General features: G+C 46.0%; 1 protein-coding gene across 2 annotated transcripts in view; it reads right to left on the bottom strand.

Annotated features, from left to right (window-relative positions):
• The window catches only part of RASGRP2 (RAS guanyl releasing protein 2), a 329,120-nt gene that overhangs the window by 202,943 nt on the left and 110,563 nt on the right, over positions 1-15,614 (bottom strand). For both annotated transcript variants that reach the window (XM_078660760.1, XM_078660759.1), the window contains exons 5-6: positions 4,726-4,857; positions 805-955 (exon numbers count right to left, since the gene is read on the bottom strand). In XM_078660760.1, coding sequence (XP_078516886.1) covers positions 805-955; positions 4,726-4,857 — 283 coding nt within the window. The remainder of the gene's footprint in view (positions 1-804; positions 956-4,725; positions 4,858-15,614) is intronic.

Below are 15,614 nucleotides of genomic sequence, written 5' to 3'. Positions count from 1 at the left end.
CTAAGGCTAGAGCTGTGATTGTGATGTGGCAGCTGAACTTAATTAGGGAGTCCAACATATCTAGACTTGGAATAAAAGTGGTTGTAACAGGATGCGTTGTAAGCTCCATTGTTCTTGAAATGGAGGGACCACTTAACTGGCAACTAGTTGCATCTAAGCCCCTATGATTGCTACACAGGACCATCTACTGTAGAAGAATGGTTTTAGTCACAAGTATTCTTTTTCAACCAGCCATCAGACCTCTAAATTGTGCAGATTTTCTCTGTCTGATCATCCCTATCATCCAAATGAGCAAATTCGGAGGTATAGTCTTTTTGATATTAATCTGTCTTTTTCTGTGCTAAGAGTGCAACTGTGGCAAACAGAGCGCTTGAAGAAATGCCCGTAAAACTGCTTACCATAACTGTGAAACATTAATAGGGAGGATGTAACACTAAAGATTTGTTGGTGCTTGCTAAATGCAGTAGCCAGTGGCAGTCGGTGGCATTTGACTGGGCAGGATTAGAAGAGGTTGAGGTTGTCAACAAGCCAATGGTACAGGAGTAAGCACGAGGTGGAACAGTAGAAGTGTAGAAGAGTAGTTTCCACTTGTCTAGGTGTAACCAGAACTTTTTTAATTGGCTGATCTGTTGAGGGCAGCCTGAAGACCTATGTTATCATTGATTCTGAATACAACATTCCATTTGGGTACAGCAACAAATGTATTGGGTTGTAAACAGTGTTTGTGTCGGATTAAATCTTAATATAGGTTTGCTCTGGTCTGGCATGAGTAAATTCTGATAACTCTTGAGAATTGTGACTTACCAAGATCTTGTTGAAGGAGCGGTACTCCAGGTAGGTGAGATGCTCTGCCAGTTCGGAGGACTCCAGGTGATCAAACAGCAGAGACATCTTACGCTTTTTCTGAGCCACCGTGCTCCGCTGGGTCACCTGGCGCTTCCACTCATACGAAGGGCTAGAGAAGTAAAAGGTAAAGAGTCTGTTGATACACATACAAAGTGTGGCTCTTTACTTTGCTCGCCAATATATACCATAATGTGCATACACAAGTATGTACATGTCACCAAGTGTTGTTCACAGAGATAGGCCTTACGCTGACCATTCCACAAACCACTCATTCCTGCATTGCTTTATGTAATCCCTTCTCGCAGGTTAAACTCTCATATGACTTGTGACAAACTCAGAGACATACACAGAGCAAGTCCACATAGATACAACATCTACACACATATAAAACAAGTATCAATCATCCAAAGTAAAGCATAGATATTTGATAACGTGACTAGCATTCTACAATGGCTCTCCAGAGACAGTTTCTCCTAAAGATTCGCTGGCTTGAGTGAATAGTTGCTCACTGATTCTACCCTCCTTGAGGGGAATTGTTAAACTGTGCATGTACATCCTATGCAGATACAACGTTAGAGAATTGTACAGAAAGGTAAAGCTCAAAATAAAATAACACACTGAAAAAGATTTTCACACAGAAGAAACCAGTAAAGACATGGCTGCTTGCAGGAACATGCAAAGATAGCTGTAGAACCATATACACTGACGAACAAAAGTCTACACTGACAAATATATACAGGAGAAGTCCTGCGCTATTGCCTAATCAGAGTCACATGCACATAAGTACACCGCTAAAGATAAAACTGGAGAGTAACAAACAGAAAAAACATAAAGGCATACAACCTATCGAACAGAAAATTACATACAGACAAACACAGATCAAACAAGAGAAATTCCCACAAATGTAGACAAAACACAAAGAGACATACAACCACACACAAGATGCGGGAACAAAGAAAACAGCAGAACAACTCAAACTTAAAAGCAGAACCACAAACAGGCACAAACACACACCTGCACAAATTAATCAAAAAAAGAGAGACACATTGACAAGCACGCAGTTGGGAATGCACCTGAACATTACTACACACATGCAAACACAACCGGAGAAAGATACCCACATATTAAGAAACTCTACGGGCCAGATATAAAACCCTGCAGACTGATAACGATCCTCATAGGCACACGCTTGCACAGTAACATCAATGGCACCAAAGAACAGCAGCATGACAAAATAAGCAAACACCAACACTGACTCATATGGACCCCAGCACATAGCCAAGATCATGCCCACATCCAAGGAAGATGAAGAACACAGGTACTGTGTGAGACAAGATTACAATGAGCACACCACACATCTGGATAAGAACCTACCCACTGACTTTTGTCGGGTTAAGAAGCAACTATACCACTTCAACGCATAGCAACCACAAAAAGTGGCCAAAGCTAATTACCAGCATGGCCAGACAGAAAAGACAAATACAGGTGAAAGAACCAGGAGAATCTTCTTCTAGGTATACGTGGTGATATCTTGATGTGACAAAGTCGCCTCCGAACTATAAACATGAGTTTATTAGAAAAGATGAGAAGAGAAGCCCCATAGGCAATCAGCCCTGTCAACACCACCAGTCAATTGCCTCCTTTGGAGCACCCAGTATATTAGCAAGAAAACATTTTACACATGAATACAACAGGAACCAGCATGGGGGTGCGGAAAGATACCATATCATTCATTTCCCGAACTCAAGACACTAGACTTATTCATGCCTAGGGCCTAGTTTGGAATCCAACATCCCAAGAGAGACTCTGCACAGTAAACACATAAATGCTGAAACAGAGTCACAGGTCGAAACACACAGACAGACATCCATCTATGGAAAGATAAAATAAAAGATACACACACTGTGCTGAAAGAACGATTTCCTCTCGGGTCAGTGGAGGACAACGCATGATTTTCCATTTTTTTCTTAATTTGTGATTGTGTGCTGGAAAAATCCCTCGCGGCCTAGGGCTGTAGGAGGAGGGAGGAAGCCTTTGAGAGAATTCGTGTCAAAACTCCACGCAACTTTACTCTGTATACTGGGTAATTTGGGATGGGAGGGCTGTCAGAAAAAGTAAAAGCTTTCGTGCTGAGAAATGTTGACAGCTTTTCCCTTCAAGTTTCCCGTATAAACATGAATTTAATTGGCTTGATAAAGGCGACAGGAAATGAGGTACTGAAATTGCTCTTCTCATTTCCCTGAGAGCAACAACAAAGGGATGTGCTTGGTGTTGCCTGCACTGTTTATTGGGAAATGATGTTGTCATTAAATTCTCTTAAACGCATCAAGCAAGACAGCTGTCTAAAACGAATCCCAAATGGGCCAACTTGTAACTCAGCCAAAGTCAAAACAATGCCAAGGCAACCTGTCACCTGCATGTGAAGGAAAGCCAGCACCGACACTGTGTGAGACCAGCACACAGGGGCGTGTCCTGTCATTTTATAGTATTAGGAAGTGTCCGTCAACTCCCTAGTAATGCTTCGAACCCACGGCTGCAAACCCAAAGAATGTTACCCACTGCGTGGGCACAGGCCGCTTTAAGAACAACGCACTTGGTTTGTTAAAGCTGGGAGAACACCGGAAATAGAAACTGGCACCACGTCTGTCCCTTGGCAGAGGAACACCGTGGATTACTTTTCAAGACACTGGTCGGTTTCAGAGGCTGACATTGTATTCTTTACTTCTTATATTGTGTGTTTGCCATCCCACCTCTTTTACTTTCTATTCGAGATGACTTTGGCGCTTGAAATAAACATTAGCCCTTTTAATGTTATCCTGTGTGTAGTGGCTGTGATTAGGGGTGGTGAGCACGCCCTGGCTCCCGACCGCGGATTACAGTTACAGAATGGGGAAACGTGCCACCTTCGATGGGTTTCTGTGCCACGTGTCTTTTTTGTACAGTTCAATGTCAAGTGAACTATGCATGCGGTTCAGCTGGGCCAAACGACCAATTATCCACATGCAGTGTCAGTTGTTCTTGGCACTGCTCTTGCTCAGTGGCCATGAAGATAGCGGCAGAAACTGACCGTATGCGAGGCAACGTAAAAAAGAATTCGAACAGCCTTGTTTAATCGTGGTGGTGTCTGTCTTTGCTTTTCTCCTACAATAAGAGCAGCAAATGAAAGTTTTTGAGGAGCTAAACATGGTACTAAGGGTCAACCCTGTCATGTGGTCTGGAGCCAAGAAGGGTGTGAGGTCCCTTCTCCTTTTTTAGTGCATCACCGCCCATGTCCATATGCGGCATACAGGAGGAGCAGCATGGAAATGAAGTCAAAGTATTCCCTTCAGAATGGAAGCCACATGGAATGTGGTAGTGAAGCCTGCGATTCGCAAAATCACAGGGTTTGCAACCACAAAATCCCTTTTTAGGTCTTGCCTACTAGGCAGCTCATGCACCGTCAATTTGTGGACTTATCAAGAACATACTGAGCTTTGAAGCCTGTCCATTGCTTACCATTGGTTGACAAATATACACAAAACCACCTAAATGAATACATAACTATGTGTACAAACATACTCAGACTCCTGGAAAGCTAGGTCAGTGGAACAAAGCATGCAAACTCGATGCACGGACACAGAAACAGAAGTGTAGAACTGTACAAATACATCAAGGGAATATCATATGCTCGCACTTATAGGACTGAGTGATCTCAGGTACACACTCACTACACACCTAGACACATGAATTGTAAAGCAGCTGTGCAACCAACAAGCTCCCGTTGTAGGCAACCAGAACTTGCTCTGTGTGTTAGTATGCTGTCCTGGCTTAGACCCACTGCCTCCCTGCATTTGGCACCAGCTTACCCCGGGCCCGGTTCCCCATTGACCCAGTACATACACACTCTCGATGTCGATGAGGCTGCTTTGCCTTCGGCTTCCTTCGCGGTTCAGCAGTCCTTTCAGCTCCTTGATCTGCTCTGCCAGCTCCGGGTTCAGGTCAAACTCCGCTGGGAACTGGGAGATCCAGTAACTGTTCAGGTGTTGGGCAACAAAGTATAGCATGTTAAATCAGTGTCTATCCCTCCATTGGCTTCATAGCTAGCATTTTCTGTCCCAAAGACCCTGGTGCATGTTGAAAGCTCTATCAAAAGTCTACTATAAGCAGGACCTGAGAGTCCAGACAGGGCTCAGATTACAGCCTGTACTAGTGCCAACCTTTTGGAACAAACCTCGGCATTAACCTTGGTGTTGTTTGACATCATTCAATATAGTTGCCAACTGTACTTTCCAAATCATTATTTTATTGCCCCTTTTGGTGATTGTTTTACTTTTTGATCTGTTGCTGTGCACTAATTTTCAGGGACTGGAATGGCCATAGGTCACTAAGAGAAACCTACTGGAATGCTGAAGAGAGAACACTCCTTCTGGAACTGCATTCCTGAGATTGATAGAATCCTCAACACACCCTGGTCTGGAGCCATAACATAATGGTGGGAGGACACACTGATAGGCAATTGTATGATTGCTCCTGCTGAAAAATACGGCTACTGAGTACTGCATTAGATCCTGAATTGCTAAAAAAAAAAGTAAATAAGGTTCCTTGCGAACTGCTCCTACATACTATGGCATTCTAGCCAATCTATTTGTTAAATTGTTCTGTAAAATGAATTCCTCTCCTCGGAAACATTTTACTGGGGAAGATCCTCCCAATTAAACCCACCTGGAGAAGGCCAGTATTGTTCTTGCAGGTAAGCACTATTACAAATCCCCCTAGTGGTACCATACAGTAAGCATTGTTACAATCCTCTAATAATACAAAACAGGAGCACCTTTACAGATCCGATCCTTTCAGAACCATCACATAATAAACTCTGCGACAGGTCCTCCACTGGCACAAAACAGTAAGAACTTTTACAGGATCTCTTAATAGCACCACAGAGTAAGCACAGCTCGAGACATAGTGAGAACAGTTAAATAATGAATTTTGGTAATGGTCATGGATGCACGTTCCTTCCACAGGTTCCTCACCACCCTCCCACACTCCTGCTTCTGAGGATCTATTACTTTTTGGGTAATCGCTTTATGATTATGTTGAGTCTTGACTCTGTCTTTTTGTTCTTTCCTCTGTGGATTTATTTTTCAGTCATTCGCCTGTCCAACACCAGGTGGTTCCATTATAGTGACAGTCGTGGATTAACCCTACATTATCGAAGAAAGTGCCATACTGGCTCGTAAAAGGCTCCAACCCCCAGGCAAGTGACTTCAGTTCAAAATAATTTACACCCACCACAGATGGCAGGATGAAAGAGTGATGGGGATCATGCGGAAACATCAAGTAGCCCTCAAAACCAAGTGTTCCAGAAGGCAAATAACTCGTTCAACTAATGAAAACTTTTTCTCACAGAGTACTCAACTTTGAAGAATCCGACAGAAATTATCATGACTGGAGGAGGGCTAGCGGGTCACAGAAAATTTCATTAAGACTCACAAGTTATATAGAATCACTCTGTGGAATCAAGTTTCACTCCTAGCAAGAGAATCAAATCAGTTGTGCCTGGTGAACATATGAAAAGAACAGAGTTACTGCCTGACAGATATCCCAAATGTTGGCTAGAGGTCGATGAGTCTGATAAGTCAATTTTTAAGTATCAGAGAAATCCACAAAAGCTGACTGACAATATGGTGCTCTAAGGTAGCCCCACTGATAAGCTAAACATCATCTTAAGTACAAGTTGATGGAAGCCCGGCTATCAATTCTGATAAATCCTAAACTTCAAGACCACAACAGTGGACTATAGATACTGCACCTCAGATCAAAAGATCCTGTGCACATCAATTCCTGTACCTGCCATTATTTGGTACTGCTGCTCGGCAGAATAATAATTATACTTGTAGTGGAATGGTGCACCAGGATGGTCCTTATCCAAATGATGATTCAAACAGTCTTTATAAATATTCCTTTTAATTTCGTTTTGATCTTCTCTCATGTTTATCATTAATTCCGTGCATGAAATCCATATACATAAAACATCTAGCCAGCGCGTTTTGTTCAAAGTATCCCACTTGAACTTCGTCAGGGTTTCTATATCTCCAATATGGAATGAATTTCCAGAATTGATACCTATTAATCAGTATGTGGCTTAACTACAGAGATAATACTCCTCCTCCTTGTAATGAAACATGTGTATCCTTTATGTCCTTGGGGTTTATTTAATACATAAGTAAAGCAGCAGGTTTTATTTACTGGTCATTGGTACCTCAGAAAGTCAAATACCGTCCTCACGCCGAAAACTGAACATTGGTATCATTTTTGGAAATTCATTTCGGATTGGATATATAGAAGCCCTGACGAAGTTCAAGTGGGATACTTTGAATGAAACGCGTTGGCTGGATGTTTTATGTATATGAATTCATATAAGGAATTAATGATAAACATGAATGAAGATCAAAAACGAAATAAAAAAGAATTTTTTATTAAAACTGTTTGAATGATCATTTGGATAAGGACCATCAAGGTGCACCATTCCACTACAAGTATAATTTTGATAAATCCCTTGCCTTCCCTGTTCGGAAAATGCCCTACCCGGAACAGTCCAATTTGGAAGAGAGGAGCTGGAGGTAGCACCGGACTCGTTCAAATACCTAGGGGTGCGAATACATAGAACGCAACAGGATATGCTGGATGGGAAGGTGCAGAGCACGATCGCTTCGCTGTGTCCCAGACAGCATTCTGGATAATAATCCTGCTATCATTGACAGGCCGGGTGGCGATAGCAAAAATGGTCATGCTGCCACGCGTGCTATACTATTTCACCACTTTCCCAATAGTGATCTCCCCAGAGTTTTTATGCTATTGAATTCCATTCTGGTGGAACTAATATGGGACACAAGGAGGCGTAGGGTTAGACTGAGAAAGATTCAACTACCAACCAACTCGGGTGGAATGGAGACCCCTGACTTTAAGGCCTACTGTATGGCTAGTCAGCTGCAGTGGCTTGCATACTGATTGGTGGGACGTAATTTACAAGAGACTGCATTCACACCTAGCATGATCGCGCAAGGGGCCATGCACACCTTATCGTACCCTGGACGGTCTGACATAGTCACACCATCACCATTGCAGAAGTGGCACCACACTTCTGGAAACAGGCACTAAAATACACCAAACTAACAATACACTATGCCACCAATATTCCCCTACTGGTACTCCCTATTCCAGCAGGAGTCATATCAGGACGCCAGATGATTAATTGGGAAAGGGAGGAAGTGACCAACGTCAGAGCATTATTCAGTGAAGGTACTCTACTAAATCATGCCGACTTCATTCATGTACAAGGCCTCACCAACGTACTGTTTCTGCTGCATGCCAGCATAACCCATCAAGTTAGGAGGGAATGGCCCCCCAAGGGAATAGAGTCACCAACGCATGAACTGGTACACCTGTTTCACTTGATGAGCACAGGGAGACACTTGACAAAGTGGCTCTATCTTGGCATAAGGGCACATATACCTTCACCGCTAAACAAGCTGCAGACGAAATGGGATGCCGATTTAGGGGAAATTCTCACAGACAAAGCATGCAAATCCCTCCTTGCCTACCCAAAAGCAGTTTTACGCAATTTATGTTTTAAATTCATCCAATTCATGATTACAAGGAGGGCTTACCTTGCACCACACTGGTTACACGAGATGTTTCCCACAGTGACAGCAAATTGTCCGTGGTGTACAGCCAGATGCCGATTTCACCCATATGATGTGGGCTTCTCCTGATCTGGCACTTATACTCCCAAAGCGTCTCATAACGAGATGATGGAAATCAGCAAGACCACCATCACTAACTACCTGGAGGGAGGAAGTAGAACACTGGGGTCTGGCTGAAAGCGGGCGATACGTACAGAAGAAAAACGAGGGTTATGAAAAATACCCATTGCCATGTCCTGGGACACTTTATTGGAGGCCTTCAAAGCCCTGGATAGGGAGGAACCCCGCAAGAATATGGTCGATGCACACGTAGTAACACCAGATAATTAGACAAGCTCCAGAACATGCATACAGCGGGGAAGACTGGCAGGGATAAGTGTAGAGCAGGCATAGACAGAATACCGATAGAACAACCTGACCACCTTACAACAATCCAATATTTTAAGTGAATGTTTGCATGAAGCGTACAATCAACACCAAGATAGGAAGAATCTGTCCACGAGAGAGACGCTGCCCCATTAGTTAACTCTTAGGGGAGGTGGATTTTCTAATGACATGGGTGTTAGTAAGAAGGAGGCATCACAGTAGTCAGTGACCCTAGGACATGTACTAAGATCTACTGTTCAATTAAAAAGCTGATATCTGTAATATGTTCGCTTTCGTACGTTAACACAAGTACAATGTACACAGTACCAAAGTGTTCCAAACTGTACTTCAATACTATGCATCTTTGCATGACGTCTTATGTATGACTTATGCTGGCCTTGCAAAAAACTCAATAAAATGTGTTACAAAAAAAAGTACAAGATAATGGAACTGCTTTTCTGTTTTCTTAGGCCATAAAGACTGAAAAAGGTAGGAAGATCCATTTTATTTTTAGTGAAAATGAACTTCGAGAAAACATTTCCAGGAGAAGAGATGACCCCTCAGAACTAGCATAAAAGGAAGAAGGACATGTATATGTGGGCTTTAGTGACGGTGCCTTAGGTGCCCACACTTCAAGCAGATGTAGTGATGTAGTGGCAATGAGGAACATTGTTTTCAATGTCAATAAACGCAGAATACACTAGGGCATGGGTTCAAAGAGGACCTCATCAAAAAGGGATGACGTAGTAAAGTTCTCAAAACGGTGCAAAACTAGATGCTGGAGAGTATGAGCTCCAAACCATTCCGGAATCTAGTCACAATAGGAATACTGAAATATAGCCTCTGCTCACGGGGACACGGATATACAGAGATGGCAACAGGGTTTTCATGGTTCGCACATTCCAGACTAATGAAAAGGCAGTCTGGCCAGCTTTAATAATTTTGGACATCTGAGGGAATGGTTCTAAAAATCACAGATCATCAATGCCAGAAGGTAATATTACATTGCAGCAAAAAAAAAACATTGATCTCTTAGTACTTGTTTTGAAATGGCTTAACATCAGAAATAATAGACGCTGTCCTCTTCTTGGCTCTTTGCTGTATTACATCAATGGAAGGTATTGCAGGTATAGTGGTAGCCAGCTCCCCTGGCGCCAACACCACCGATAACATCTTCCACGTTAGACGCAGTGCCAAACCCAGAGGCAAACCATGTTCCGTGCTCAAAGAAGTACAGACATACAGTGGCGCCTAGCAGGCACAGAGCCTGGTAGCACAGGATTCACTCTCAGTTATGGCTCAATACCAAGTCTGCCTAGTCTTGAATCAACCTCATGAATTTTGTCTTCCACCATCTTCTACTTCTTTTCTCTTTATTCCGACCTTTGACCCTGCTCTCAGGCAGGTCGCTCCCCACGCTGCTGTATTGCTTTGGTTGTACCTGTCTTCTTTGCATTGCTGCTGTATTGCTTTTGGTTGTACTGTCTTGTTTTGCATTGCCTTATTTCTTTTTCTCCCTCCTGCATTGCCTAATTTCCTTTTTTCTCTCTCCTGCTAATCTTCTGTATCCTGTTTTGCCTTCTGTTCCCCGCCATCCTTCACTCGTTTTTTCCTGCCACTGTGTCCCTGCGGCCCTCCCCCCCTGCTCGTCCATTCGCCGCCCCGCTCCCGCCTCCCAGCTGCTCCTCCCTTCCACCACAGCGTATATGGAGGCCGCGCAATGAGCGCGTGCAGCGGGCCCGCGCAGCAGGCCCACCGCTGCCGCGCCGAACGCACGCCTAAGGCAAGCCCATCTCCGCCCGTCTGCTCCTGGACCGCCCCCCAGCGCCAGACACCCTGGCCCCCAAGAATGCCACGATGCCCGCCTCCACTATGATGCCAGCACCCTCCACGCACTCAAGGCTGGACGAGCTAATACCTACTTCCTGGCCGCCCCGAAATGCATCCAAGGACTCTCTCCTGCCGGAACTGCAGCTTCACCAGCACCATACCCTCCAATCCACCCGCCAGGAAAGAACCCAACTACCTCAGATGCATTCTTCTCAACACCCTCTCTGCCCTCAAACACACCGTTGAACTCTGGGACCTATTCGACTCAACCTCCCCAGGCGTCGCCTTCCTGACGGAGACTATGCTGAACCCCTCCTCGGCACGCGACACTGCCATAGCCTTTCCGGAAGGCTACAAGATCACCCTCACGGACCACATCAAAGGAGTAGAAGGAGGAATTGCCATCGTCCACAGGAACACTCTCAGAGTCTCGACCAACACCGACGACACCCTCAGCACCGCCGAACACCTGCACTTCCAGATCCACACCGACCCAACAGCATCCTGAGAGGAACCCTCGTCTACCGACCCCCGGGACCCCGACCACAGTTCAGCGACTACATTGCTGACTTCAACAGCTAACAAGCCCTCACCTCCACTGACTACATCCTCCTCGGGGACGTGAACTTCCACCTCGAGAACAACAATGACACCAACTCCACCACCCTGATCAACAACCTCGCCAATCTCGGACTCAGAAAACGCATCACAACACCCACCCACTCCGCCGACCACACGCTTGACCCCATCTTCTCCGCAAGCCCCCATGTTGCCTGCAACCACACCACCGAACTCCACTGGACCGACCATCGCTGCATTCACTTCACCTTTCGGAAACCCACCACGCACCACCGCACCCAACAAATGCCTCGCCGCTGCTGGAGCAAAGTCACAGAAAACCAGCTAAACACCACCCTCGCCCAGAGCCCACCTGCCGACCCCAGCAACCCTGACTCAGCCGCCGGCAACCTCAGACAGTGGATCGACGACTGCGCCAACACCCTCGCCCCACTCAAGAAACCCTCCAACAGCTACTCCAGCAAAAAAGCCAGTTGGTTCACTGAAGACCTCCAAGCCTCCAAGCAAACCTGCCAAAAGCTAGAGAAGAACTGGCACCGTGAACGAAAAGCGGACAGCTACGCAGCCCACAAGGACGCCACCCACAGACACCATCACCTCATCAGATCCGCCAAAAGGGCCTCCTTCAAAGACTGCCTAGACAACAACGCACACAACAGCAAAGAGCTCTTCAACATCGTGAAGGAACTCTCCAACCCCAGCTCCAACACCAATGACATCCCACCCTTGCAAGACCTGTGCGACTCGCTGGCCACCTTCTTCCATCGCAAGATCGCAGACATCCACAACAGCTTCAACACCGCGACTGCCCCGACAACCACTGAGACCTCTGCCCCCACGACCACCATCCGCACCAACCACATGCTCTCCTGGACCAACATAAACAACGATGACGACACCATCAAGATCATGAACACCGTCCACTCTAGTTCTCCGTCAGACCCATGCCCGCACCACATCTTCAAGAAAGTCAGCACAGCCATCGCACCCCATCTCTGAAAGGCCATCAACATTTCCTTCGAGACAGCAACCTTCTCGGAGAGCTGGAAGCATGCCGAGATCAACGCCTTACTCAAGAAACCCAAGGTGGAACCAATGATCTCAAGAACTTCCGGCCCATCTCCCTGCTCCCATTCCTGGTGAAGGTCATCGAGAAGACCGTCAACAAACAACTGACCCGCTACCTCGAGGAAAACAGCATCCTGGACCCGTCCCAGTCCGGGTTAAGCAGCAACCACAGCACCGAAACCGCCCTCATAGCCACCACCGATGACATCAGGACCCTGCTAGACAACGGAGAAACCGCGGCCCTCTTCCTCTTGGACCTGTCAGCTGCCTTCAACACTGTCAGCCACCGCACACTACCCACAAGCCTCCACAACGCCGGGATCAAAGAGAAGGCCCTGGACTGGACCACCTAATTCCTCTCCGGCAGAACTCAGAGCGTCTGCCTCCCCCTCCTTCCACTCTGAAGCCACCGAGATCATCTGTGGCGTTCCCCAGGGCTCATCCCTCAGCCCAATGCTGTTTAACATCTACATAGCACCACTCTCCCACGTCGCCCGACTGCACAACCTCAACATCATCTCCTACGTTGATGACACCCAGCTGATCCTCTCCCTCACCAAGGACCCCCACACTGCCAAAGCCAACCTCCACGAAGGAATGAAGGCCGTCCCCGATTGGATGAGGAACAGCCGGCTGAAGCTGAACTCAGACAAGACGGAGGTCCTCATCCTCGGATCCACCCCCTCGGTCTGGGATGACTCCTGGTGGCCGACTGCACTGAGAACAGCTCCAACACCCACCGATCACGCACGCAACCTAGGGGTCATCCTCGACTCCACCCTATCCATGACTAACCAGGTCAATGCCATCTCTTCCTCCTGCTTCAACACCCTCGGCATGCTCCGCAAGATCTACAAGTGGATCCCCACCAAAACGAGAACGGTCACCCAGGCACTCGTCAGCAGCAGGTTGGACTACGGAAACACCCTCTACACTGGAGCCTCGGTCAGTCTCCTGAAACGGCTGCAACGCATACAGAATGCCTCTGCATGCCTGATCCTCGACATCCCTCGCTGCAGCCACATCACACCCCACCTGAGAGAGACTTGCACTAGCTCCCTGTCAACAAGAGGATAACCTTCAAGCTCCTCACCCATGCACACAAGGCACTCCACAACACCGGACCAGCGTACCTCAACAGACGACTCAGCTTCTACGCCCCCACCCGCCAGCTAAGCTCCGCCGACCTCACCCTCGCCACAGACCCCTGCATCTGACGAGCGACCTCCGGTGGCAGATCGTTCTCCCACCTCGCCGCCAAGACCTGGAACACTGGACCTGGAACACCCTCCCTATCCACCTACGGCAGACCCAAGACCTACTGACCTTCAGAAGACTCCTCAAGACCTGGCTTTTTGAGCAGTAGCAGCATTCATCCCCCTCCCCGCGCGACTTGAGACCCTCACGGGTGAGTAGTGCACTTTATAAATGCTATGATTGATCAATCTTGCAGTTTTTTCATTCCTACATTTTCCCTTTGTCATCTCTCCTATATTTCTCGCCCTTCTTTCTTGCTTTACTGCCTTTTTCCCTCTTGCTTTGGACCCAAATCTGATGAATTACAAGCTTTGGTCCGCAAAAATGAGTACCCCAGCCCACCATCTGAAACCACAGCACAAATTAAGCACTGGCTGCACAATCAACAAATTCCACCAACTACTTAAACAGCCCAGAGTGTTTTTTTAGAAAGCTGTGTCAACATTCTTTCACTAAGATTAAAAACCAATAGGCTTAGAATAGCCAGGTGAAATGCTGGTGACTGGTAAAAAAGACTGAATCGACAGGCAGTCGTGGGACCACGCCAAGCAAATAAAAAAAACTAAAAATTAAGAACAGACTTAGAATAACCTTTGGTAGCTTAGAGCAATACTGAGGATGCCTGACAATTTGTGAACGCCAAAAACATTTCTAATTCTGTTATTTGCTGCATTTTAAATGTTATCACTGTATCCCTTGTTTTCTGAGGTTGAAAGATTAAAGTACCTCAAAAGTACATCTTGTTAAAATAAGGTGACAATTATGGCGCTGGAAACCCCAAGTGTGTTCCCCAAAGGGTGCACTATGCACTGATATCAGTATATATTGGTGAGCTGTCGATGAGGATCAGTCTGCATTGAAGGGCTAGTAGACAATCCACAGGGCATATTATCAAGGACAGGCGATACATTATTGCCGCTTTTATCGGCAGGAAACTGCAGATAAAGCGGCGATAATGTCCTTGATAATATGCTCTATGAATTCCAATCGAAGCCCATGTTAGATGTGTTCACATCTAACATGGGCTTCGATTGGAATTCATAGAGCATATTATCAAGCCCATTATCGCCGTTTTATCGGCAGTTTCCTGCTGATAAAAGCGGCGATAATGTATCGCCTGTCCTTGATAATATGCCCCATAATATATGCTAAGAGACGGTTTTGCACATCTGGCAGACACAAGCTAGTGCAGGTCCGCTGCATGATAGACTGGGACAAATCAACACATGCAAATCAGTCTTGGCCTCCCCCAAAAGACTTAACCTGGCTCGAACCGAAAATCTGCATCATTTCTGAAAGGGGGGATCACAAGCAACCCCGGGTGCATTTTGCCCTACTTGGACCTCACAGATGAGGAACAGCGTAAGTTCCAATAGCTCTGCGTTCCCTGGACCTCTGCCTATATGTCTGTCCCAGTGCCGCGTAGGACAATTCACTCTTTAAAAGGTGATAGATAAGAAATCCTTGCAATAGTATGAACCACTTTTAATCCCTCCGAGCCCCTTCCGAAATTGCACTCCAGTTTTATCCGGTCAGTCCCTTGACTGACAAATACCAACCATGTGCTAATTAGTCTTAGGATGTCCCAAAACAGGCAGTCCAGGCTTAATCATAGGACTCTTCTGAAAAGGTGGTGATGCAGTGTTTCTATTATGTATATGTGTTTAATGAACAGTTAATCTGTAACACATGATTTTTTCCTTATTTCACGCAAGATTTCATACACTATTCTGTGTTGTCTCATATTTAGGTTTGGTGAATAGAATAAAGCACATGTTTTTGATTGACTTTACTTGGCACATGGGCATCTTAACATTAACCGTGTGTAGGCTTAGGTGCCTTACTCCATTTGAAATTAACACTGTATTTCTACTTGTTGTGCATAAAGCCTTTTCTGTTTCAGGCACCAGAGTCACCAAGTTCTCATTTAAAAGTGCTATTGCTCGATTGTTTGTTAGCTTTAAGTAGGAAGGTCGTAGAGTAGAA

The sequence above is a fragment of the Lissotriton helveticus genome, chromosome 9, assembly GCF_964261635.1.
Source record: "Lissotriton helveticus chromosome 9, aLisHel1.1, whole genome shotgun sequence".
Lineage (NCBI taxonomy): Eukaryota > Metazoa > Chordata > Amphibia > Caudata > Salamandridae > Lissotriton > Lissotriton helveticus.
This window is presented reverse-complemented; position numbering and strand designations above follow the sequence as displayed.